The sequence below is a fragment of the Pleurodeles waltl genome, chromosome 5 (genome assembly GCF_031143425.1).
Source record: "Pleurodeles waltl isolate 20211129_DDA chromosome 5, aPleWal1.hap1.20221129, whole genome shotgun sequence".
NCBI lineage: Eukaryota > Metazoa > Chordata > Amphibia > Caudata > Salamandridae > Pleurodeles > Pleurodeles waltl.
Genome location: NC_090444.1, coordinates 525,003,197 through 525,025,503, shown reverse-complemented (window position 1 = coordinate 525,025,503; position 22,307 = coordinate 525,003,197). Strand labels below are relative to the sequence as shown.

General features: G+C 47.3%; 1 protein-coding gene across 1 annotated transcript in view; it reads right to left on the bottom strand.

Moving 5' to 3' along the window:
- Positions 1 to 22,307, bottom strand: part of XRN2 (5'-3' exoribonuclease 2) — a 705,538-nt gene that overhangs the window by 270,055 nt on the left and 413,176 nt on the right. The window contains exon 27 of the mRNA XM_069234351.1: positions 17,596 to 17,652. Coding sequence (XP_069090452.1) covers positions 17,596 to 17,652 — 57 coding nt within the window. The remainder of the gene's footprint in view (positions 1 to 17,595; positions 17,653 to 22,307) is intronic.

The window sequence follows — 22,307 nt, the reverse complement described above, 5'->3', positions numbered from 1 at the left end:
AATTGGGTTTCCTGCATGAGGTTTTTGAAATGCAAAAAGAGTTGTTTAGTCTTTCTGATGTTTTTTGTTCTGTCAATGTAATACATCAATGCTCTTTTGACATCTAATGTATGTAGTGCCCTTTCAGCTACGGTATCTGGCTGTGGAAAGAACACTGGAAGTTCCACTGTTTGATTTAGATGGAACGATGAAATAACCTTTGGCAAAAATTTAGGATTGGTCCTTAGGACGACTTTATTTTTGTGTAGTTGTATAAAAGGTTCCTGTATAGTAAACGCCTGAATCTCGCTTACTCTTCTCAGGGAAGTAATGGCGATGAGAAATGCCACCTTCCAGGTTAGGAACTGTATGTCGCAGGAGTGCATGGGTTCAAAAGGTGGACCCATAAGTCTAGTTAGGACAACATTTAGGTTCCATGAAGGAACAGGTAGTGTTCTTGGTGGTATAATTCTCCTAAGGCCCTCCATGAATGCTTTAATGACTGGTATTTTATATAGGGAAGTTGAATAGGTAGTCTGCAGGTATGCAGATATTGCTGCAAGGTGAATCTTAATGGAAGAGAAAGCTAGGTTAGATTTTTGTAAGTGAAGCAAGTAACCCACTACATGTTCTGGAGTTGTGTGTAATGGTTGTATTTGATTAATATGGCAGTAGCAAACAAACCTCTTCCATTTACTTGCATAGCAGTGCCTGGTGGATGGCCTTCTTGCTTGTTTTATGACTTCCATACATTCTTGGGTAAGTTGTAAGTGCCCGAATTCTAGGATTTCAGGAGCCAGATTGCTAGATTCAGCGATGCTGGATCTGGGTGTCTGATCTTTTGGTTGTGCTGTGTCAACAGATCTGGCCTGTTGGGCAATTTGATGCAGGGTACCACTGATAGGTCTAGCAGCGTTGTGTACCAGGGTTGCCTTGCCCAAGTTGGTGCTATCAATATGAGTTTGAGTTTGCTTTGACTGAGTTTACCAGGTAAGGAAGGAGAGGGAGAGGAGGAAAAGCGTAAGCAAATATCCCTGACCAGTTCATCCATAGGGCATTGCCTTGGGATTGTTTGTGTGGGTATCTGGATGCGAAGTTTTGGCATTTTGCGTTCTCCCTTGTCGCAAACAAGTCTATCTGAGGTGTTCCCCAGAGTTTGAAATAAGTGTTCAGAATTTGGGGGTGAATTTCCCATTCGTGGACCTGTTGGTGATCTCGAGAGAGATTGTCTGCGAGTTGATTTTGTATCCCTGGTATAAACTGTGCAATTAGGCGAATTTGGTTGTGAATTGCCCAATGCCAAATTTTTTGTGCTAGCAGGCTTAACTGCGTGGAGTGCGTCCCCCCCTGCTTGTTTAGATAATACATTGTTGTCATGTTGTCTGTTTTGACGAGAATGTATTTGTGAACTATTATTGGTTGGAAAGCTTTTAGTGCTTGAAAAACTGCTAGAAGTTCTAGGTGATTGATATGCAGTTTTGTTTGATGTACGTTCCATTGTCCTTGTATGCTGTGTTGATCGAGGTGTGCTCCCCACCCTGTCATGGAAGCATCTGTTGTTATTACGTATTGTGGCACTGGGTCTTGGAAAGGCCGCCCCTTGTTTAAATTTATGTTGTTCCACCACAGAAGCGAGAGGTAAGTTTGGCGGTCTATTAACACCAGATCTAGAAGGTGACCCTGTGCTTGAGACCACTGTGATGCTAGGCATTGTTGTAAGGGCCTCATGTGCAGTCTTGCGTTTGGGACAATGGCTATGCATGATGACATCATGCCTAGGAGTTGTAATACCATCTTTGCCTGTATCTTTTGTGTTGGATACATGCATTGTATGATGGTGTTGAAATTTTGAATTCTTTGTGGACTTGGAGTGGCTACTCCTTTTGATGTGTCTATTATGGCTCCCAGGTATTGTTGTACCTTGCGTGGCAGAATTTTGGATTTTGTGAAATTGACGGTGAACCCTAGTTTGAAGAGGGTTTGTATGATATGATTTGTGTGATTTGAGCACTCTATTAACGAATGGGCCTTGATTAGCCAGTCGTCTAGATATGGGAACACATGTATTTGCTGCCTTCTTATGTGTGCTGCGACTACCGCTAGACATTTGGTAAAGACTCTTGGTGCGGTTGTTAATCCGAAAGGCAGTACCTTGAATTGGTAATGTATTCCTTTGAATACAAACCTTAGGTATTTCCTGTGCGATGGGTGTATTGGTATATGGAAATAAGCATCCTTGAGGTCTAAAGTTGCCATGTAGTCGTGCAGTTTTAGCAATGGCAATACTTCTTGTAGTGTGACCATGTGGAAGTGGTCTGATTTGATGAAAGTGTTCACTACTCTGAGGTCTAGGATTGGTCTCAGTGTTTTGTCCTTCTTTGGTATCAGAAAGTACAGTGAGTAAACTCCTGTGTTTATTTGTGTGTTTGGCACTAATTCGATTGCATTCTTTTGCAATAGTGCCTGCACTTCTATCTCCAGGAGATTGGAATGGTGTGTTGTTAAATTTTGTGCTTTTGGTGGTATGTTTGGAGGGAATTGTAGAAATTCTATGCAATAACCATGTTGGATAATTGCTAGAACCCAAGTGTCTGTAGTGATTTCCTCCCATGCATTGTAATAATGACCTATTCTTCCCCCCACTGGTGTTGTGTGGAGGGGGTGAGTGACCTGTGAGTCACTGTTTAGTAGTAGGGGCTTTGGGGCTTTGAAATCTTCCTCTATTTCTAGGGAATTGCCCTCCTTTATATTGTCCCCGAAAACCTCCTCTATACTGTCCCTGGTAACTGGACGGTGTGGCTTGTGAGGTGCTGGCTTGTGTGCTTTGACCTCGAAACCCCCCTCGAAAGGGCGTTTTACGGAATGTGCTGTAATTCCCTCTGCTCTGCGGGGAGTAGAGTGCGCCCATGGCTTTGGCAGTGTCCGTATCTGAGTTTCTCAATCGCTGTGTCCACTTCTGGACCGAACAGTTCTTTTTCATTAAAAGGCATATTGAGAACTGCTTGTTGAATCTCTGGTTTAAATCCAGACGTTCGGAGCCATGCATGCCTTCTGATAGTTACGGATGTATTAATTGTCCGTGCAGCTGTATCTGCAGCGTCCATGGAGGAGCGGATCTGGTTGTTGGAAATGGTCTGTCCCTCCTCAACCACTTGTTTTGCCCTATTTTGTAAGTCCTTGGGCAGATGATCAATGAGATGTTGCATCTCGTCCCAGTGGGCTCTGTCATAGCGCGCAAGTAGTGCCTGTGAGTTCGCGATGCGCCACTGGTTTGCAGCTTGTGCTGCAACTCTTTTACCAGCTGCATCGAACTTGCGGCTTTCTTTATCTGGGGGTGGTGCATCTCCAGATGTGTGAGAGTTGGCCCTTTTCCTAGCTGCTCCTACAACGACAGAGTCTGGTGGCAGCTGTGTAGTGATGAAAGCCGGGTCTGTAGGAGGCGCCTTATACTTTTTTTCCACCCTTGGTGTGATTGCCCTACTTTTGACCGGCTCCTTAAAGATGTCTTTTGCGTGCCGGAGCATACCAGGGAGCATAGGCAGGCTTTGGTAGGAGCTGTGGGTGGAGGATAGTGTGTTAAATAAGAAATCATCCTCGACCTGTTCTGAGTGGAGGCTTACGTTGTGAATTTGTGCTGCTCTAGCCACCACTTGAGAATACGCGGTGCTGTCTTCTGGTGGAGATGGCTTTGTAGGGTATGCCTCCGGACTGTTATCTGACACTGGGGCGTCGTATAGGTCCCATGCGTCCTGATCTTGGTCACCCTGGCTCATGGTGGTGTGAGCTGGGGAGTGTGATGGAGTTTGTGCTGGTGAGACGTTAATCACAGGCGGAGGAGAGGGTGGTGGGGTAACTCTTTTCACCACTTTTGGTTGTGGTGTTTGTTCCGTCTGGAACTCCAACCTTCTCTTTCTCCTAATGGGGGGAAGGGTGCTTATTTTTCCTGTCCCCTGCTGTATGAAGATACGCTTTTGCGTATGGTCCACATCAGTTGCTTGCAGCTCTTCCTCAAACCTATGCTTCTGCATTTGGGAGGTTAGCGAGTGCTCTTCTGTATAAGAGCCTGAAGCTGGGTCGCTTGCAATTTGTTTCGGCATCGAAACCCTGTCTGCGTGTTTTTTCGGCTCCGAGGTGACTCTTTTCTTTTTCGGGGCCGAAACCTCTCGGCGTCGATCTGTTTCGGTGCCGCTGTCTCGGCGTCGAGCCGTGTCGGCACCGGCATCTCGGTGTCGAGGCTTGTCTCCAGCACTTTCTCGGTCCCGAGAAGGCTGCGTGCCGGTGTCTCGACCGGAGTCGGACGATCTCGGCACTGTGTGGGCCTTTTTCGGTGCCGACGGGCGGTCACCGAATTTATGGGTGGAGCCATGGCCTGGTGGCAGTGGCGTCCCCTGGGCCTTGTAAATGTTCTTCTGAGTGGATTTCGACGTCTTACTCACGGTTTGTGTATCGTCGAATCCTTCGGAGTCTGAGTCTTGGATCGAGAAGGTACCTTCTTCTTCCTGTTCCTCGAACTCCCGTTGGGCTGTCGGTGCGGACGCCATCTGAAGTCTTCTGGCTCGACGGTCTCGGAGTGTTTTTCGGGACCGGAACGCACGACAGGCCTCGCAGGTGTCTTCGCTGTGCTCAGGTGACAGGCACAGGTTGCAGACCAAGTGTTGGTCTGTGTAAGGGTACTTATTGTGGCATTTGGGGCAGAAACGGAACGGGGTCCGTTCCATCGGCGTTCTTCAGCACGCGGTCGGGCCGACCAGGCCCCGACGGAGGATCGAAAAACTACCCCGAAGGGCACCGGAGCTCTTCGATCTTCGATGCGGTGTGGAATCTAAGTACGCCGATCCCGAACGCAACAATACCGACGAAAATCTTCCGAAATTAGCTAATTTTCCGTTCCGAAACTCGGAGCGACAGGAACACGTCCGAACCCGATGGCGGAAAAAAAAAACAATCGAAGATGGAGTCGACGCCCATGCGCAATGGAGACAAAAGGAGGAGTCACTCGGTCCCGTGACTCGAAAGACTTCTTCGAAGAAAAACAACTTGTAACACTCCGGCCCAACACCAGATGGCGAGCTATTGCAGAACATGCGTATCTACAGCGACAGATGCCATCGAACATATCTTTTCTTAGTTTATTTTAAGAACCACAGGTTCAAATTTTACATGTAATAGCTCTTTTGAAAGGTATTGCAGGTAAGTACTCTAGGAACTTTGAATCATTACTTTAGCATGTATACTTTTCACATAAAACACAATAAGCTGTTTTAAAAGTGGACACAGTGCAATTTTCACAGTTCCTGGGGGAGGTAAGTTATTGTAAGTTTTCACAGGTAAGTAAGTCACTTACAGTTTTTAGTTTTTGGTCCAAGGTAGCCCACCGTTGGGGGTTCAGAGCAACCCCAAAGTTATCACACCAGCAGCTCAGGGCCGGTCAGGTGCAAAGGTCAAAGAGGTGCCCAAAACACATAGGCTATAATGGAGAGAGGGGGGGGGGGGGGGGGGGGGGGGGGGGGTGTGTGCCCCGGTTCCAGTCTGCCAGCAGGTAAGTACCCGCGTCTTCGGAGGGCAGACCAGGGGGGGGTTTTGTAGGGCACCGGGGGGGACACAAAGTAGCACAGAAAGTACACCCTCAGCAGCGCGTGGGCGGCCGGGTGCAGTGTGCAAACACGCGTCGGGTTTCCTTCAGTTTTCAATGGGAGACCAAGGGGTCTCTTCAGCGATGCAGGCAGGCAAGGGGGGGGGCTCCTCGGGGTACCCACCACCTGGGCAAGGGAGAGGGCCTCCTGGGGGTCACTCCTGCACAGAAGTTCCGTTTCTTTAGGGGCTGGGGGCTGCGGGTGCAGGGTCTTTTCCAGCCGTCGGGAAATGGAGTTCAGACAGTCGCTGTCAGGGGGAGCCTGGGGATTCCCTCTGCAGGCGTCGCTGTGGGGGCTCAGGGGGGACAACTTTGGTTACTCACAGTCGTAGAGTCGCCGGAGGGTCCTCCCTGAGTTGGTTGTTCTCCACCAGTCGAGTCGGGGTCGCGGGGGCAGTGTAGCAAGTCTCACTCTTCTTGCGGGGAGTTGCAGGGGTCTTTAAATCTGCTCCTTGTAACAAAGTTGCAGTTCTTTTGGAGCAGTGCCGCTGTCCTCGGGAGTTTCTTGTCTTTTTCGAAGCAGGGCAGTCCTCAGAGGATTCAGAGGTCGCTGGTCCCTTGGAAAGCGTCGCTGGAGCAGGTTTCTTTGGAAGGCAGGAGACAGGCCGGTAAGTCTGGGGCCAAGGCAGTTGGTGTCTTCTGTTCTTCCTCTGCAGGGGTTTGTCAGCTCAGCAGTCCTTCTTGTAGTTGCAGGAATCTAGTTTCTAGGTTCAGGGAGAGCCCTTAAATACTAAATTTAAGGGCGTGTTTAGGTCTGGGGGGCTAGTAGCCAATGGCTACTAGCCCTGAGGGTGGGTACACCCTCTTTGTGCCTCCTCCCAAGGGGAGGGGGTCACATCCCTAATCCTATTGGGGGAATCCTCCATCTGCAAGATGGAGGATTTCTAAAAGTTAGTCACCTCAGCTCAGCTCAGGACACCTTAGGGGCTGTCCTGACTGGCCAGTGACTCCTTGTTATTCTCATTATTTTCTCCGGCCTTGCCGCCAAAAGTGGGGGCCGGGGCCGGAGGGGGCAGGCAACTCCACTAGCTGGAGTGTCCTGCGGGGCTGTGACAAAGGGGTGAGCCTTTGAGGCTCACCGCCAGGTGTTACAGCTCCTGCCTGGGGGAGGTGTTCGCATCTCCACCCAGTGCAGGCTTTGTTACTGGCCTCAGAGTGACAAAGGCACTCTCCCCATGGGGCCAGCAACATGTCTCTAGTGTGGCAGGCTGCTGGAACCAGTCAGCCTACACAGATAGTCGGTTAGGTTTCAGGGGGCACCTCTAAGGTGCCCTCTGTGGTGTATTTTACAATAAAATGTACACTGGCATCAGTGTGCATTTATTGTGCTGAGAAGTTTGATACCAAACTTCCCAGTTTTCAGTGTAGCCATTATGGTGCTGTGGAGTTCGTGTAAAACAGACTCCCAGACCATATACTCTTATGGCTACCCTGCACTTACAATGTCTAAGGTTTTGCTTAGACACTGTAGGGGCACAGTGCTCATGCACTGGTACCCTCACCTATGGTATAGTGCACCCTGCCTTAGGGCTGTAAGGCCTGCTAGAGGGGTGTCTTACCTATACTGCATAGGCAGTGAGAGGCTGGCATGGCACCCTGAGGGGAGTGCCATGTCGACTTACTCGTTTTGTTCTCACTAGCACACACAAGCTGGCAAGCAGTGTGTCTGTGCTGAGTGAGAGGTCTCCAGGGTGGCATAAGACATGCTGCAGCCCTTAGAGACCTTCCTTGGCATCAGGGCCCTTGGTACTAGAAGTACCAGTTACAAGGGACTTATCAGGATGCCAGGGTGTGCCAATGGTGGAATCAAAAGTACAGGTTAGGGAAAGAACACTGGTGCTGGGGCCTGGTTAGCAGGCCTCAGCACACTTTCAATTCAAAACATAGCATCAGCAAAGGCAAAAAGTCAGGGGGCAACCATGCCAAGGAGGCATTTCCTTACAGCTACCCTGCACTTACAATGTCTAAGGTTTTGCTTAGACACTGTAGGGGCATAGTGCTCATGCACATATGCCCTCACCTGTGGTATAGTGCACCCTGCCTTAGGGCTGTAAGGCCTACTAGAGGGGTGACTTACCTATGCCACAGGCAGTGGGAGGTTGGCATGGCACCCTGAGGGGAGTGCCATGTCGACTTACTCGTTTTCTCCCCACCAGCACACACAAGCTGGCAAGCAGTGTGTCTGTGCTGAGTGAGGGGTCCCTAGGGTGGCGTAAGACATGCTGCAGCCCTTAGAGACCTTCCCTGGCATCAGGGCCCTTGGTACCAGGGGTACCAGTTACAAGGGACTTACCTAGGTGCCAGAGTTGTGCCAATTGTGGAAACAATGGTACATTTTAGGTGAAAGAACACTGGTGCTGGGGCCTGGTTAGCAGGGTCCCAGCACACTTCTCAGTCAAGTCAGCATCAGTATCAGGCAAAAAGTGGGGGGTAACTGCAACAGGGAGCCATTTCTTTACAACTAGCTCTTGTGAAAGAAGGCTTGGAGAGAACTCATGAGCCTAAGCAAGATATAGTGGACTATGTACTTGGCCTACGTTCAAGGATGGCAGAGTACATGGAAAAGGCAAGCAAAAACCTTGAGGCCAGCCAACAGCTCCAGAAGTTTTGGTATGACCAAAAGGCTGCAATGGTTGAATTTCAACCAGGGCAGAAAGTCTGGGTTTTGGAGCCTGTGGCTCCCAGGGCACTTCAGGACAGATGGAGTGGCCCTTACCCAGTGCTAGAAAAGAAGAGTCAGGTCACCTACCTGGTGGACCTAGGCACTAGCAGGACCCCCAAGAGGGTGATCCATGTGAACCACCTTAAGCTCTTCCATGACAGGGCTGATGTGAATCTGTTGATGGTAACAGATGAGGACCAGGAAGCTGAGAGTGAACCTCTCCCTGATCTCCTCTCCACAGACCCTAAAGATGGCTAAGTAGACTGAGTGATCTATTCAGACACCCTCTCTGGCCAACAGCAATCTGACTGTAGGAAGGTCCTACAACAGTTTGCTGAGCTCTTTTCCCTAACCCCTGGTCAGACACCTGTGTACCCATGATGTGGACACAGGAGACAGCATGCCTGTCAAAAACAAAATATTCAGACAGTCTGACCAAGTTAAGGAAAGCATCAAAGTGGAAGTCCACAAGATGCTGGAATTGGGAGTCATTGAGCACCGACAGCCCCTGGGCTAGCCCAGTGGTCTTAGTCCCCAAAGCTCACACCAAAGATGGAAAGAGAGATGAGGTTTTGGGTGGACTACAGAGGACTTAATTCTGTCACCAAGACAGATGCCCATCCCATTCCAAGGGCTGATGAACTGATTGATAAGTTAGGTGCTGCCAAATTCTTAAGTACCTTTGACTTAACTGCAGGGTACTGGCAAATCAAAATGGCACCAGGAGCAAAAGAAAAGACAGCATTCTCCACACCTGATGGGCATTATCAGTTTACTGTTATGCCCTTTGGTTTAAAGAATGCCCCTGCCACCTTCCAAAGGTTGGTGAATCAAGTCCTTGCTGGTTTGGAGTCCTTTAGTGCAGCTTATCTTGACGATATTGCTGTCTTTAGCACCACCTGGCAGGATCACCTGGTCCACCTAAAGAAGGTTTTGAAGGCTCTGCAATCAGCAGGCCTCTCTATCAAGGCATCCAAATGCCAGATAGGGCAGGGAACTGTGGTTTACTTGGGACACCATGTAGGTGGAGGCCAAGTTCAGCCACTCCAGCCTAAGATCGACTATTCTGGACTGGGCAGCTCCAAAAACCCAGACTCAAGTCAGGGCATTCCTTGGCTTGACTGGGTACTATAGGAGGTTTGTGAAGGGATATGGATCCATTGTGACAGCCCTCACAGAACTTACCTCCAAGAAAATGCCCAAGAAAGTAAACTGGACTGTAGAATGCCAACAGGCCTTTGACACCCTGAAACAAGCAATGTGCACAGCACCAGTTCTAAAAGCTCCAGATTACTCCAAGCAGTTCACTGTGCAGACAGATGCCTCTGAACATGGGATAGGGGCAGTTTTGTCCCAAACAAATGATGGCCTTGACCAGCCTGTTGCTTTCATTAGCAGGAGGTTACTCCCCAGGGAGCAGTGTTGGAGTGCCATTGAGAGGGAGGCCTTTGCTGTGGTTTGGTCCCTGAAGAAGCTGAGACCATACCTCTTTGGTACTCACTTTATAGTTCAAACTGACCACAGACCTCTCAGATGGCTGATGCAAATGAAAGGTGAAAATCCAAACCTGTTGAGGTGGTCCATCTCCCTACAGGGAATGGACTTTATAGTGGAACACAGACCTGGGACTGCCCATGCCAATGCAGATGGCCCTTCCAGGTTCTTCCACTTAGAAAATGAAGACTATTGGGAAAGATTAGTCTCATCCTTTCTCGTTTGAAAGGAGGGGGGGGGGGGGGGGGGTTTTGTAAGGAAATGCCTCCTTGGCATGGTTACCCCCTGACTTTTTGCCTTTGTTGATGCTAAGTTTTGATTTGAAAGTGTGCAGAGGCCTGCTAACTAGGCCCCAGCACCAGCTTTCTTTACCTAACCTGTACTTTTGTTTCCACAATTGGCACACCCTGGCATCCAGGTAAGTCCCTTGTAACTGGTATCAAGGGCCCTGATGCCAGGGAAGGTCTAAGGGCTGCAGCATGTCTTATGCCACCCTGGGGACCACTCACTCAGCACAGACACACTGCTTGCCAGCTTGTGTGTGCTAGTGAGGACAAAACGAGTAAGTCGACATGGCACTCCCCTCAGGGTGCCATGCCAACATCACACTGCCTATTTAGTATAGATAAGTCACCCCTCTAGCAGGCCTTACAGCCCTAAGGCAGGGTGCACTATACCATAGGTGAGGGCATAAGTGCATGAGCACTATGCCCCTACAGTTTCTAAGCAAAACCTTAGACATTGTAAGTGCAGGGTAGCCATAAGAGTATATGGTCTAGGAGTCTGTCATGCACGAACTCCACAGCACCATAATGGCTACACTGAAAACTGTGAAGTTTGGTATCAAACTTCTCAGCACAATAAAAGCACACTGATGCCAGTGTACATTTTATTGTAACATACACCCCAGAGGGCACCTTAGAGGTGCCCCCTGAAAGCTTAACCAACTATCTGTGTAGGCTGACTGGTTTTAGCAGCCTGCCACACACCAGACATGATGCTGGCCACATGGGGAGAGTGCCTTTGTCACTCTGTGGCTAGTAACAAAGCCTGTACTGGGTGGAGGTGCTTCACACCTCCCCCTGCAGGAACTGTAACCCCTGGCAGTGAGCCTCAAAGGCTCACCCCCTTTGTTACAGCACCCCAGGGCACTCCAGCTAGTGGAGTTGCCCGCCCCCTCCGGCCACTGCCCCACTTTTGGCGGCAAGGCCGGAGGAGATAATGAGAAAAACAAGGAGGAGTCACTGGCCAGTCAGGACAGCCCCTAAGGTGTCCTGAGCTGAAGAGACTGACTTAGAAATCCTCCATCTTGCAGATGGAGGATTCCCCCAATAGGATTAGGGATGTGCCCCCCTCCCCTTGGGAGGAGGCACAAAGAGGGTGTAGCCACCCTCAGGGCTAGTAGCCATTGGCTACTAACCCCCCCAGACCTAAACACACCCCTAAATTCAGTATTTAGGGGCTCCCCTGAACCTAGGAACTCAGATTCCTGCAACCTAAGAAGAGGACTGTTAAGCTGAAAAACCCTGCAGAGAAGACAGACACCAATTGCTTTGGCCCCAGCTCTACCGGCCTGTCTCCCCACTTCTAAAGACACTGCTCCAGTGACTCTTTCCACAGGGACCATCGACCTCTGAAGCCTCAGAGGACTGCCCTACATCTAGAAGGACCAAGAACTCTAGGACAGCGGCTCTGTTCACCAAAAACTGCAACTTTGAAACAAAGAAGCAACTTTGCAACAACTCGCGTTTCCCGCCGGAAGCGTGAGACTGGACAGTCTGCACCTGATGCCCCCGGCTCGACTTGTGGAGAACAAACACTTCAGGGAGGACTCCCCGGCGACTGCGAGACCGTGAGTAGCCAGAGCTGCCCCCCCCCTGAGCCCCCACAGCGAAGCCTGCAGAGGGAATCCCGAGGCTCCCCCTGACCGCGACTGCCTGCTTCTCAGAACCCGACACCTGGTAGGGACACTTCACCCGCAGCCCCCAGGACCTGAAGGATCCGAACTCCAGTGCAGGAGTGACCCCCAGGAGGCCCTCTCCCTTGCCCAGGTGGAGGCTACCCCGAGGAGCCCCCCCCTTGCCTGCATCGCTGAAGAGACCCCTTGGTCTCCCATTGAAACCTATTGAAAACCAGACACGTGTTTGCACACTGCACCCGGCTGCCCCCGTGCTGCTGAGGGTGTACTTGTGTCCCTCCCACCCCCCCCCCCCCCCACGTGCCCTACAAAACCCCCCTGGTCTGCCCTCCGAAGACGCGGGTACTTACCTGCTGGCAGACTGGAACCGGGGCACCTCCTTCTCCATTGAAGCCTATGCGTTTTGTGCACCAATTTGACCTCTGCACCTGACCGGCCCTGAGCTGCTGGTGTGGTAACTTTGGGGTTGCTCTGAACCCCCAACGGTGGACTACCTTGACACAAACTTGAACCCCGTAGGTGGTTTACTTACCTGCAAAAACGAACAACCTCTTACTCCCCCCCCAGGAACTATTGAAAATTGCACTGTCTAGTTTTAAAATAGCTATATGTGATTTATGTGAAAACTATATGCTATTTTGCTAATTCAAAGTTCCTAAAGTACCTACCTGCAATACCTTTCATTTGAAGTATTACATGTAAATCGTGAACCTGTGGTTCTTAAACTAAAGAAAATATATTTTTCTATACAAAAACCTATTGGCCTGGAATTTTCTTTGAGTGTGTGTTCCTCATTTATTGCTTGTGTATGTACAACAAATGCTTAACACTACTCCTTTGATAAGCCTACTGCTCGACCACACTACCACAAAATAGAGCATTAGTATTCTCTTTTTGCCACTATCTTACCTCTAAGGGGAACCCTTGGACTCTGTGCATACTATTCCTTACTTTGAAATAGTGCATACAGAGCCAACTTCCTACAGGCATCTTTGAGGTAAGTTATGTGAGGGGGTCACAGTGGGTGCATACACAGTCACCAACCTCCTGAAATAACGAGTTAAGCAAAGGAATAACCTGGCTTGAGTCTGGGTGGTAGGAGATTTCCGGTCCAGATGGTCTGGATCTTGGGTTGTAGGGGTTGCACTTGGCCTCTACCTACAAGGTGGCTCAAGTATATAACCATGTCTTGCCCTATCTGGCATTTTGATGCATTGATAGTGAAGCCTGTGGATTGCAGGGCCTGCAAAACATTCCCCAGGTGGACAGAGTGGTCCTGCCAGGAGGAGCTAAAGACAGCAATGACCTCTAGATTTGCTGCACTAAAGGATTCCAAACCAGCAAGGACATGCTTTACCAACCTTTGGAAGGTGGCAGAGGAACTTTTTTAAACCAAAAGGGTAGAACAGTAAACTGATAATGCCCATCAGGTGTTGAGAATGCGGTCTTTTCTTTTGCTCCGGTTCCATGCAAATTTGCCAGTACCCTGCAGTCAACTCAAAGGTACTGAGGAACTTTGTGCACGTAATTTTTCTATCAATTTATCAGCCCAGGGCATGGGATGATGATCCGTCTTGGTGACAGAGTTGAGACCTCTAGTCCACACAGAACCTCATTTCTTTCCTCCCTGGGAAAGAAGCTTGGGGCCTAAGACCACTGAGATAGCCCAGGGGCTGAGTGTGTTCAATAACCCCTTAATCCAGCATCCTGTTGCCTTCAACAATGATGATCTCCCTAACTTGGTTAGATTGCGGATAGATCTTGGATTTGACAGGCAAGCTGTCTCCGTTGTCCACATCATGGGTAAACCAGTGTGTCTGTGTGGAGGTTAAGGAGAAGTAAAGAAATGAGGCATACACTCCATGACTAACACCAGTCCAACGTTTTATATAGCAAAAATATACTTTGTTACTTTATTTCTAGAAAACAAAATTATCTTTGCTGCAGGTAAGTACAGTTGTAAGTGTATGAAAGTACTCATTTTGTGGTATGGATACCCCTACTTTTTGGCTATCAGTGTGCTTGGACTGTTTTCACTAGGATCCTGCTAACCAGTACCCCAGCAATTCTGTTCTCTCATTTAAATGTGGTTACTTTGGTACCCTTTACACCCCACAATTGGTATACTGGTGTACCCCTGTAAGTCCCTAGTATATGGTACTTGGGTACCCAGGGCATTGGTACACTAGGGGTTCCCACCCCCCCCATTGGCTGCAGAATGTATTATGCCACCAATGAGAGCCCATGCAAACTGTGCAAGCAGGCCTGCCATTGCAGCCTGCATGAAAAGGTGCATGCATTCCTTCAGTGCTGGTCACTGCACCAGGTCACTAAGTCACCCCTATGGTAGACCCTCCTAAGCCAGAGGGTAGAGGTCAGAGAGACTTCAGCTGCACCAAAAAAAGCCAGAAGGAATCTCCCTTGGAGGGAAGTTGTCACTCCCCTGCATCTGCAGCCACCTAAGACAATGACGACCAACTGCTGGATCTTCTGCCATTCAGCTCCAGGAAAACCCCCCCAACACAAGTTGTGGCTCTGAGTGGTCCCCTTGGTCCACTCTACTTGCTGTCCAACCTGGCAGAGGATGAGCCCTTGCCTCTCCTTGCATGACAGTATCCCTGTGAACCTCGGCTCTTGCAGCAACCAAGGCTCGTTGACTCCTGCTCCAAGGGATCTTCAGAGTCCAGGTAGCCAGAGCCACCAGCATTTCATCCTTGCAAGGACAGTCTCTGCTGCTCCAGTGGCATGGGACTCCCCTTCAGTTGTGCTAACTGGGCCTCACTGCAACTTACTGTGCCTGCTGCCAGTGGGTTACCGGTGGGAGCTGCGACTACTTTTGCTGGCTCTCCGGACGGAGGGTTAGCCCGGACTCCCCTCCGAGGGTCACTGCACTAAACACCCTAAGCAGCACAAGGGCAGCCGGGTGCGAGCAGCATCGGACACCCAATTCTTTTCAATGGGGGAACCCAAAGATTCTCCAGGCAGGATCAAGGAGTCTGATGTGGAAAACCAAAGGCTGGAGAAGTAGGAAAGGAGCCTGCTGTACGATGTCGGGCCATCAGTTGGATTTCCCAAGCCAGGGGGCTGCAGATGCAGGGGTACCTTTATGGCGACTGGAATCTTCGCTTGATCCTGCCTGAAGTTGGGCTTGGTCCGGGATGTAGACATCTCCACTAGCTGTAGTGCTCTGGGGCACTGTAACAGGAGGCCTGACCCTTGAAGGCTCATCACTAAGTTAAAGTTCCGGCAGGGAGGCGCACCTCCACCCAGGGAAGGCTTTGTTTCTGGCCCCAGAGAGTACAAAGGCTCTCACCCCATGGGGTCAGAAACTTGTCTGTTAGTATGAGACTGACCAGTTTGTGCCAGCCTGCAACTAAGAGTTGGGAAAAAGACCTCTTGAGAGGAGGGGGGGGGGGGGGGGGCGGGGGGGGTGATGTGGGTTCTTCTGGGAAGGTCTAGGACGAGTCTCACAACTGCATTCTGGATAGTCTGGAGGCGGTGAATGAGATGGGCAGGGAGTCCAGCATAGAGAGTTTTTCCATAGTCAAGTCTGCTGGTGATGGCTTGAGTGACAGTCTTTCTGGTTTCAAGGGGGAACTTTCATAGCATGCAGAGTTTGTGGAAGGTGGGGGAGGCCACTGCATTTATCTGTTTGAAAGTGAGATTGTTGTTGATGCAGAGGTTCAGGGCATGGTCTGTTAGTGACTAAGGTCATCCAAGTGTGGAGGACCACAAGGAGTCGTCCCACTCTACATGGAAATTCAGGTCTAGGTAGTCTGTTGTCGATGGCTAAGGGGGGTGACAAGGTCAGGGATGGCCTTGCACAACGTGGTTTGGGGGCCCGTGGGTTAATAGGAGAGGATTCTCCTGATGGTTGTTCTGGTGCAAATTTCGACAAGGAAGTTTTGATGTTCGTGGTGCCCATTCGAACAGGCACCGAAAGTCTTACCCATGCAGCGCATACCTGCTTGGGAATGCTGGTCTGTTGGTATTCTTGATGAGGGTTCACCACCACATATGCACTAATTGCTACGGTAAGCTTCCTATAAGCTGCCACTTGTGGATGAAGTGGCTCTTGGTGCTACAACATCTGGCACGGCGCAGGAAACAGTCTCGGTCGGCACAATGGCTGAGGCAACAGAGCATGAGTGCTCCCTCACTTTCCTCATCAAGCAACTGGTTACTTTACCATCTGCCGAAGTGGGGCCTTTCCTGTAATCCATAATTAAGGATATTGGCTATTTAAAAAAATAAAAATAATAAATTGATTTGCGGTCATTTGGCCTTAACTGATGTTCGGGTTTCGGAAATTCTAAATTGACCGCTTTAATTTGGCTCAGATTTGGTCTGTTTTGCTTGTCCAAAATGGGCTTTTTGTCTCATTCAATATATTTTTGATTGCTTTTAGTTATTAATGTAGGAAAGGTGATTTTAGTGTTGTGTTTTTATTATAGACCTCTGCACCTTTGAACCGACAATGGTGAAGGAGTTGAAAGGTTATTTTAGCATTTACATTGGCACATTTAGTCCTGGGCCTGAGGCCTGAGGCCTGTACCATCTCACCTAGTTACATTTCTGTTTTATCCCTATTATTTTAGGAAAGCTTCATCTTAGTGGAGATGTTTTTCATTCTTTTATCAGGTGCCCTTCCACGCAGACTTTATTTATTTCTTTGCATGACATTTTCATCCTGTGCTCAAACCAAGGCTGTACATGACATTTACCGGGTATTGCCACTGTCTACCTTACACAACACAGAAAAATGTGTTGTCAGGGCAGTGCTTAAAATATCATAAAATATCACACTGCCCACAACAGAGTAGAGGGGATATTCCAGCCAGCTTGCCATCTCATGCTGCATGTCATCGTAGTTTCTGCTGAAACCTTTTGGTTCCTCTTCATCTACATGGGAGGACTCCAAGCAGACTAAAAGACCTCTATCTCTGAATGCAGGTATGAGGGTGGGCTTCCTTCCCAGAACCAGAAGGGTGGATTAGGGCTACCACTGCTACCTGCTCTCAAGTAGAAACAGTGGTGCAGGTAGGGATATTAGGGATACTAGTGTCACAATATGGTGGGAATTTTCTTGTGTTTTACTTTCCTGGTTACTGCTGATAGAACGCTGTGTTTCATTATCCTCAATCACAATTCATGCCTTTTTACATAGAACACAGTTGCTTCAATAAAATGTACATTGAACCAAGATTCTGCTTCTGTAATTTCTTTGCATGTATGACACTTGTGTATCTGAGAGAAAGGGGTACAATCCGTTCCACCAGGGCTTTCCTGAATAGTGTCATGCGACAGGCTGCCACAAACCACTCTTACCTTTGGTATCAGTGAGGTGCTGCTAGTTATTCAGAAGGGTTAGGCTGACAGCTTTACATGGTGTAGGATCAGACTCAGTTACCCACACTAGGTGGTACTGCCGCCCAAAATCCTGCTGTCATTTATGTAACATCCTGAAATATTAACTGGCTTTACACATTCAAAACCTGAGTCCATGACAAGCAAAGACATTTGTTTAAGTCCAATAGAAACATGCCAAAAATAAGGAAGGCTGATCAAAATCTGGCATTCGCTGATCTATGGGGCATGAAGAAGGAAGACAGGCCAATACATAGAATTATTGGACTAGTATTCATCTATGCTGACTACCATCTGGTTTTTAACTTCTAAATCTTGGCCTCTAAATTTATTTTGATACATTTCTTGGATAGGTCATTACATCTGGGCTATTCTTTTAAAATGTGTGACCCTCTTCAACCACACAGATTTGAAAAAGTGGCCTAAACTGAAAATAAACAACCCCTCATGTATTAGACCTACTAAAAAAGCATGTTTTTCCTCTTAATAACTTACATTAACATAAGCAGGCAGGCACTAACAAAAAGATAATTATCCACATACCTGACTGCGGAGTTCTGTGTTAGATCCCTCAACATGGGAACAGGCGAAAATACTGTCCTAATAACCAAAGATGAAAAAACAATGTTATGACAGCACAGTTAATACAGAAAATGTATTTCTAAGCATTCATTATAAATATATACCACATACCAATGATTTAAAACAGCAATGCAAATTTCAACAGTAAATTAGAGGATAAAGCAGCAGTACAAGCAGAAGATAAAAAGTGAGGTGCTCTTTATTTTGCATATCAAGGCCTTGATCTTCAGAAGAAACACTGCTCTTTAATCTGAGCCCATCTCCCTAACCAACTGCTTAACTGCTGTAAAGAGACCTGTAGGAAAATGGCTCCTTGTTGCTAACCAGGCACCAGCACCATTGTTTACACAATTGGCACACCCCTGACACACAGATAAGTCTCTTGTAAGAGGTACCAGTGGTACCAAGGGCCCTCTGACCAGGGAAGGTCCCTAAGGGCTGCAGCATGTGTTGTGCCACCCTAACAGACCCCTCACCTAACACATGCACACTGCCGTTGCAGATTGTGTGTGTTGGTGGGGAGAAAATGACTAAGTCGACATGGCATCCCCCTCAGTCTAAGTCTATTCTTAGATATTTTAAGTGCAGTGTGGCCATATTACGTTTATGGTCTGGGAGTTGGTCAAAACAAACTCCACAGCTCTATAATGGCTTCACTGAATACTGGGAAGTCTGCTATCAAACTTCTCAGAACAAAAAACCCACATTGATGCCAGTGCTGGATTTAATACAAAATGCAGACGGCATCTTAGAGATGCCCCTGTATTTTACACAATGCTTCAGTGCAGGACTGACTGGTCTGTGTCAGCCTGCCACTGAGGGAAGAGTTTATGACCTCTTGGGGTGCGAGCCTTTGTGCTCTGAGGCCAGAAGAAAACAAGTTACTTACCTGTAAGTACAGTTATCCAGTATTGGTATCTTTCATAAATTCACATGCTTGAATCATCCCCGAAGTGGGAGTCCCACAGTACATAAAATAGTAATTAACAAATAATTTTTTTTTTCTATAGGCTATAATGGAAACACCAGCCACTCATAGCCTAATCCAAGTCCTTTTGTGAAAAGGACCCAAACCTGCCTGCTGGCCAATCAGGCACCAGCACCCTGTAGAACACTCTCCAGAGAAGCTCCTTCCCTCAGATTTTCTAGCACAAGAGTGAAAAGCTTGACCGGAGAGGAAATGCGAGCGTCTAAGGGGAGGAGGGTGGGTCACATCTGACTTTATGAAAGATACCAATACTGGATAATGAAAATGTCACTTACCCAGTGTACATCTGTTCGTGGCATTAGTCGCTGCAGATTCACATGTTTAGCACAGTCCGCTGCCTGGTGTTGGGCTCGGAGTATTACAAGTTGTTTTTCTTCGAAGAAGTCTTTTTTGGTCACAGGACCGAACGACTCCTCCCTCTTCGGCTCCATTGCGCATGGGCGTCGACTCCATCTTAGATTGTTTTCCCCGCAGAGGGTGAGGCTGGAGTTGTTTGCTATAAATAGTGCCCATGCAATGGAGTGAATACGTATGTACATAAAAAGTTTATAATAATTATTTACAAATGTACAAATGTTTAAGATTTAAGATTTACTTCTAAACGGCTACAGGCTTCCCGGGGAGGCGGGAGGGCACATGTGAATCTGCAGCGACTAATGCCACGAACAGATGTACACTGGGTAAGTGACATTTTCAGTTCGATGGCATATGTTGCTGCAGATACACATGTTTAGCATAGACTATAAAGCAGTTACCTCCCCTAAAAGCGGTGGTTTAGCCTGTAGGAGTTGAAGTAGTTTGGAATAATGTTCTTAGTACAGCTTGGCCCACTGTAGCTTGTTGTGCATTTAGTACATCTACACAGTAGTGTTTAGTAAATGTATGAGGCGTAGACCAGGTTGCAGCCTTACATATTTCGCTCATAGGAATGTTTCCTAGAAAGGCCATTGTAGCACCTTTCTTTCTGGTTGAGTGTGCCTTTGGTGTAATAGGCAATTCTCTCTTGGCTTTAAGATAGCATGTTTGAATACATCTGACTATCCATCTAGCAATGCCTTGTTTAGAGATTGGATTTCCTATGTGTGGTTTTTGAAAAGCTATGAACAGTTGTTTTGTTTTCCTGATTAGCTTTGTTCTGTCAATGTAGTACATTAGTGCTCTTTTGATGTCTAATGTATGTAGTGCCCTTTCAGCCACGGAATCTGGCTGTGGGAAGAACACTGGTAATTCTACCGTTTGATTTAAATGGAATGGTGAGATTACTTTTGGTAGAAATTTTGGATTTGTTCTTAGAACTATTTTATTTTTGTGTATTTGAATAAATGGTTCTTGTATGGTAAATGCCTGTATTTCACTTACTCTTCTGAGGGATGTGATTGCAATGAGAAATGCGACTTTCCACGTTAGATATTGCATTTCACAGGAATGCATGGGTTCAAAAGGTGGACCCATGAGTCTTGTTAAGACGATGTTAAGGTTCCATGAAGGAACTGGTGGTGTTCTTGGTGGTATAATTCTTTTTAGCCCTTCCATGAATGCTTTAATAACTGGTATTCTAAATAGAGACGATGAATGAGTAGTTTGTAGGTAAGCAGATATTGCTGCGAGGTGTATTTTTATAGATGAAAAAGCGAGGTTTGCTTTTTGCAAATGTAGTAAGTATCCCACTATGTCCTTTGTAGAGGCATGCAATGGTTGGATTTGATTGGTATGGCAGTAGCAAACAAATCTTTTCCACTTAGATGCATAGCAGTGTCTAGTGGAAGCTTTTCTAGCTTGTTTTATGACCTCCATACATTCTTGTGTGAGGTCTAAGTGTCCGAATTCTAGGATTTCAGGAGCCAAATTGCTAGATTCAATGATGCTGGGTTTGGATGCCTGATCTGTTGTTTGTGTTGTGTTAACAGATCTGGTCTGTTGGGTAGTTTGACATGCGGTACTAGTGAAAGGTCTAGTAGAGTTGTATACCAAGGTTGTCTTGCCCATGTGGGTGCTACGAGTTTGAGTTGGTTTTGACTCAATTTGTTTACTAGATATGGAAGGAGAGGGAGAGGGGGAAAAGCGTATGCAAATATCCCGGACCAACTCATCCATAGAGCATTGCCTTGTGATTCGCGGTGTGGGTACCTGGATGCGAAGTTTTGGCATTTTGCGTTTTCTTTTGTTGCGAATAAATCTATCTGGGGTGTTCCCCAAATTTGAAAGTAATTGTTCGGAACTTGGGGGTGAATTTCCCATTCGTGGACTTGTTGGTGATCTCGCGAAAGGTTGTCTGCTAGTTGGTTTTGGATCCCTGGAATAAATTGTGCTATTAGGCGAATGTGGTTGTGAATCGCCCACTGCCATATTTTTTGTGTTAGGAGACACAATTGTGTTGAGTGTGTTCCTCCTTGTTTGTTTAAATACATTGTTGTCATGTTGTCTGTTTTGACAAGAATGTATTTGTGTGTTATTATGGGTTGAAAGGCTTTTAACGCTAGAAATACTGCTAACAGTTCTAGGTAATTTATATGAAATTTTGTTTGGTGTACGTCCCATTGTCCTTGAATGCTGTGGTGATTGAGGTGTGCTCCCCACCCTGTCATGGAAGCATCTGTTGTTATAACGTATTGAGGCACTGGGTCCTGAAATGTCCGCCCTTTGTTTAAATTGTTGCTGTTCCACCATAGAAGCGAGAGGTATGTTTGGCGGTCTACCAACACCAGATCTAGAAGATGACTCTGTGCTTGTGACCATTGTGATGCTAGGCACTGTTGTAAGGGTCGCATGTGTAGTCTTGCGTTTGGGACAATGGCTATGCATGATGACATCATGCCTAGAAGTTTTAGCACAAATTTTGCTTGTATCTTTTGGTTTGGAAACATAGCACTTATTACCTTGTGGAATGCTTGAACTCTTTGTGGACTTGGAGTGGCAATTCCTTTTGATGTGTTGATGGTAGCCCCTAGATATTGTTGTGTCTGACACGGTTCGAGGTGTGACTTTGTATAGTTGATGGAGAAACCCAGTTTGTGAAGGGTTTGTATGACATGTGGTGTTGTTTGTGCACTTTTACTGTGTTGGTCTTGATTAGCCAATCGTCTAGGTAAGGAAACACATGTATTTGTTGTCTCCTGATATGTGCTGCTACTACTGCTAGACATTTTGTGAATACTCTTGGTGCAGTTGTTATTCCGAATGGCAACACCTTGAATTGGTAATGTATTCCTTTGAATACGAACCTTAGGTACTTTCTGTGAGAAGGGTGTATCGGTATATGAAAGTACGCATCTTTTAGGTCTAATGTGGTCATGTAATCTTGCTGTTTGAGCAGTGGAATGATGTCTTGTAGTGTGACCATGTGAAAGTGGTCCGATATGATGTAGGTATTTAGTGTCCTGAGATCTAATATTGGTCTTAATGTTTTGTCTTTTTTTGGAATTAGAAAGTACAGGGAGTAAACTCCTGTGTTTTTTTGTTGTACTGGTACTAACTCTATTGCATCCTTTTGCAATAGTGCTTGAACTTCTAGTCCTAAAAGTTCTAAATGTTGTGGTGACATATTGCGTGTTTTTGGAGGGATGTTTGGTGGGAATTTGTGGAATTCTATGCAATAGCCATGTTGGATTATTGCTAATACCCAATTGTCTGTTGTAATCTGCTGCCAAGATTGGTAGAATTGGCTTAGTCTTCCCCCCCACTGGTG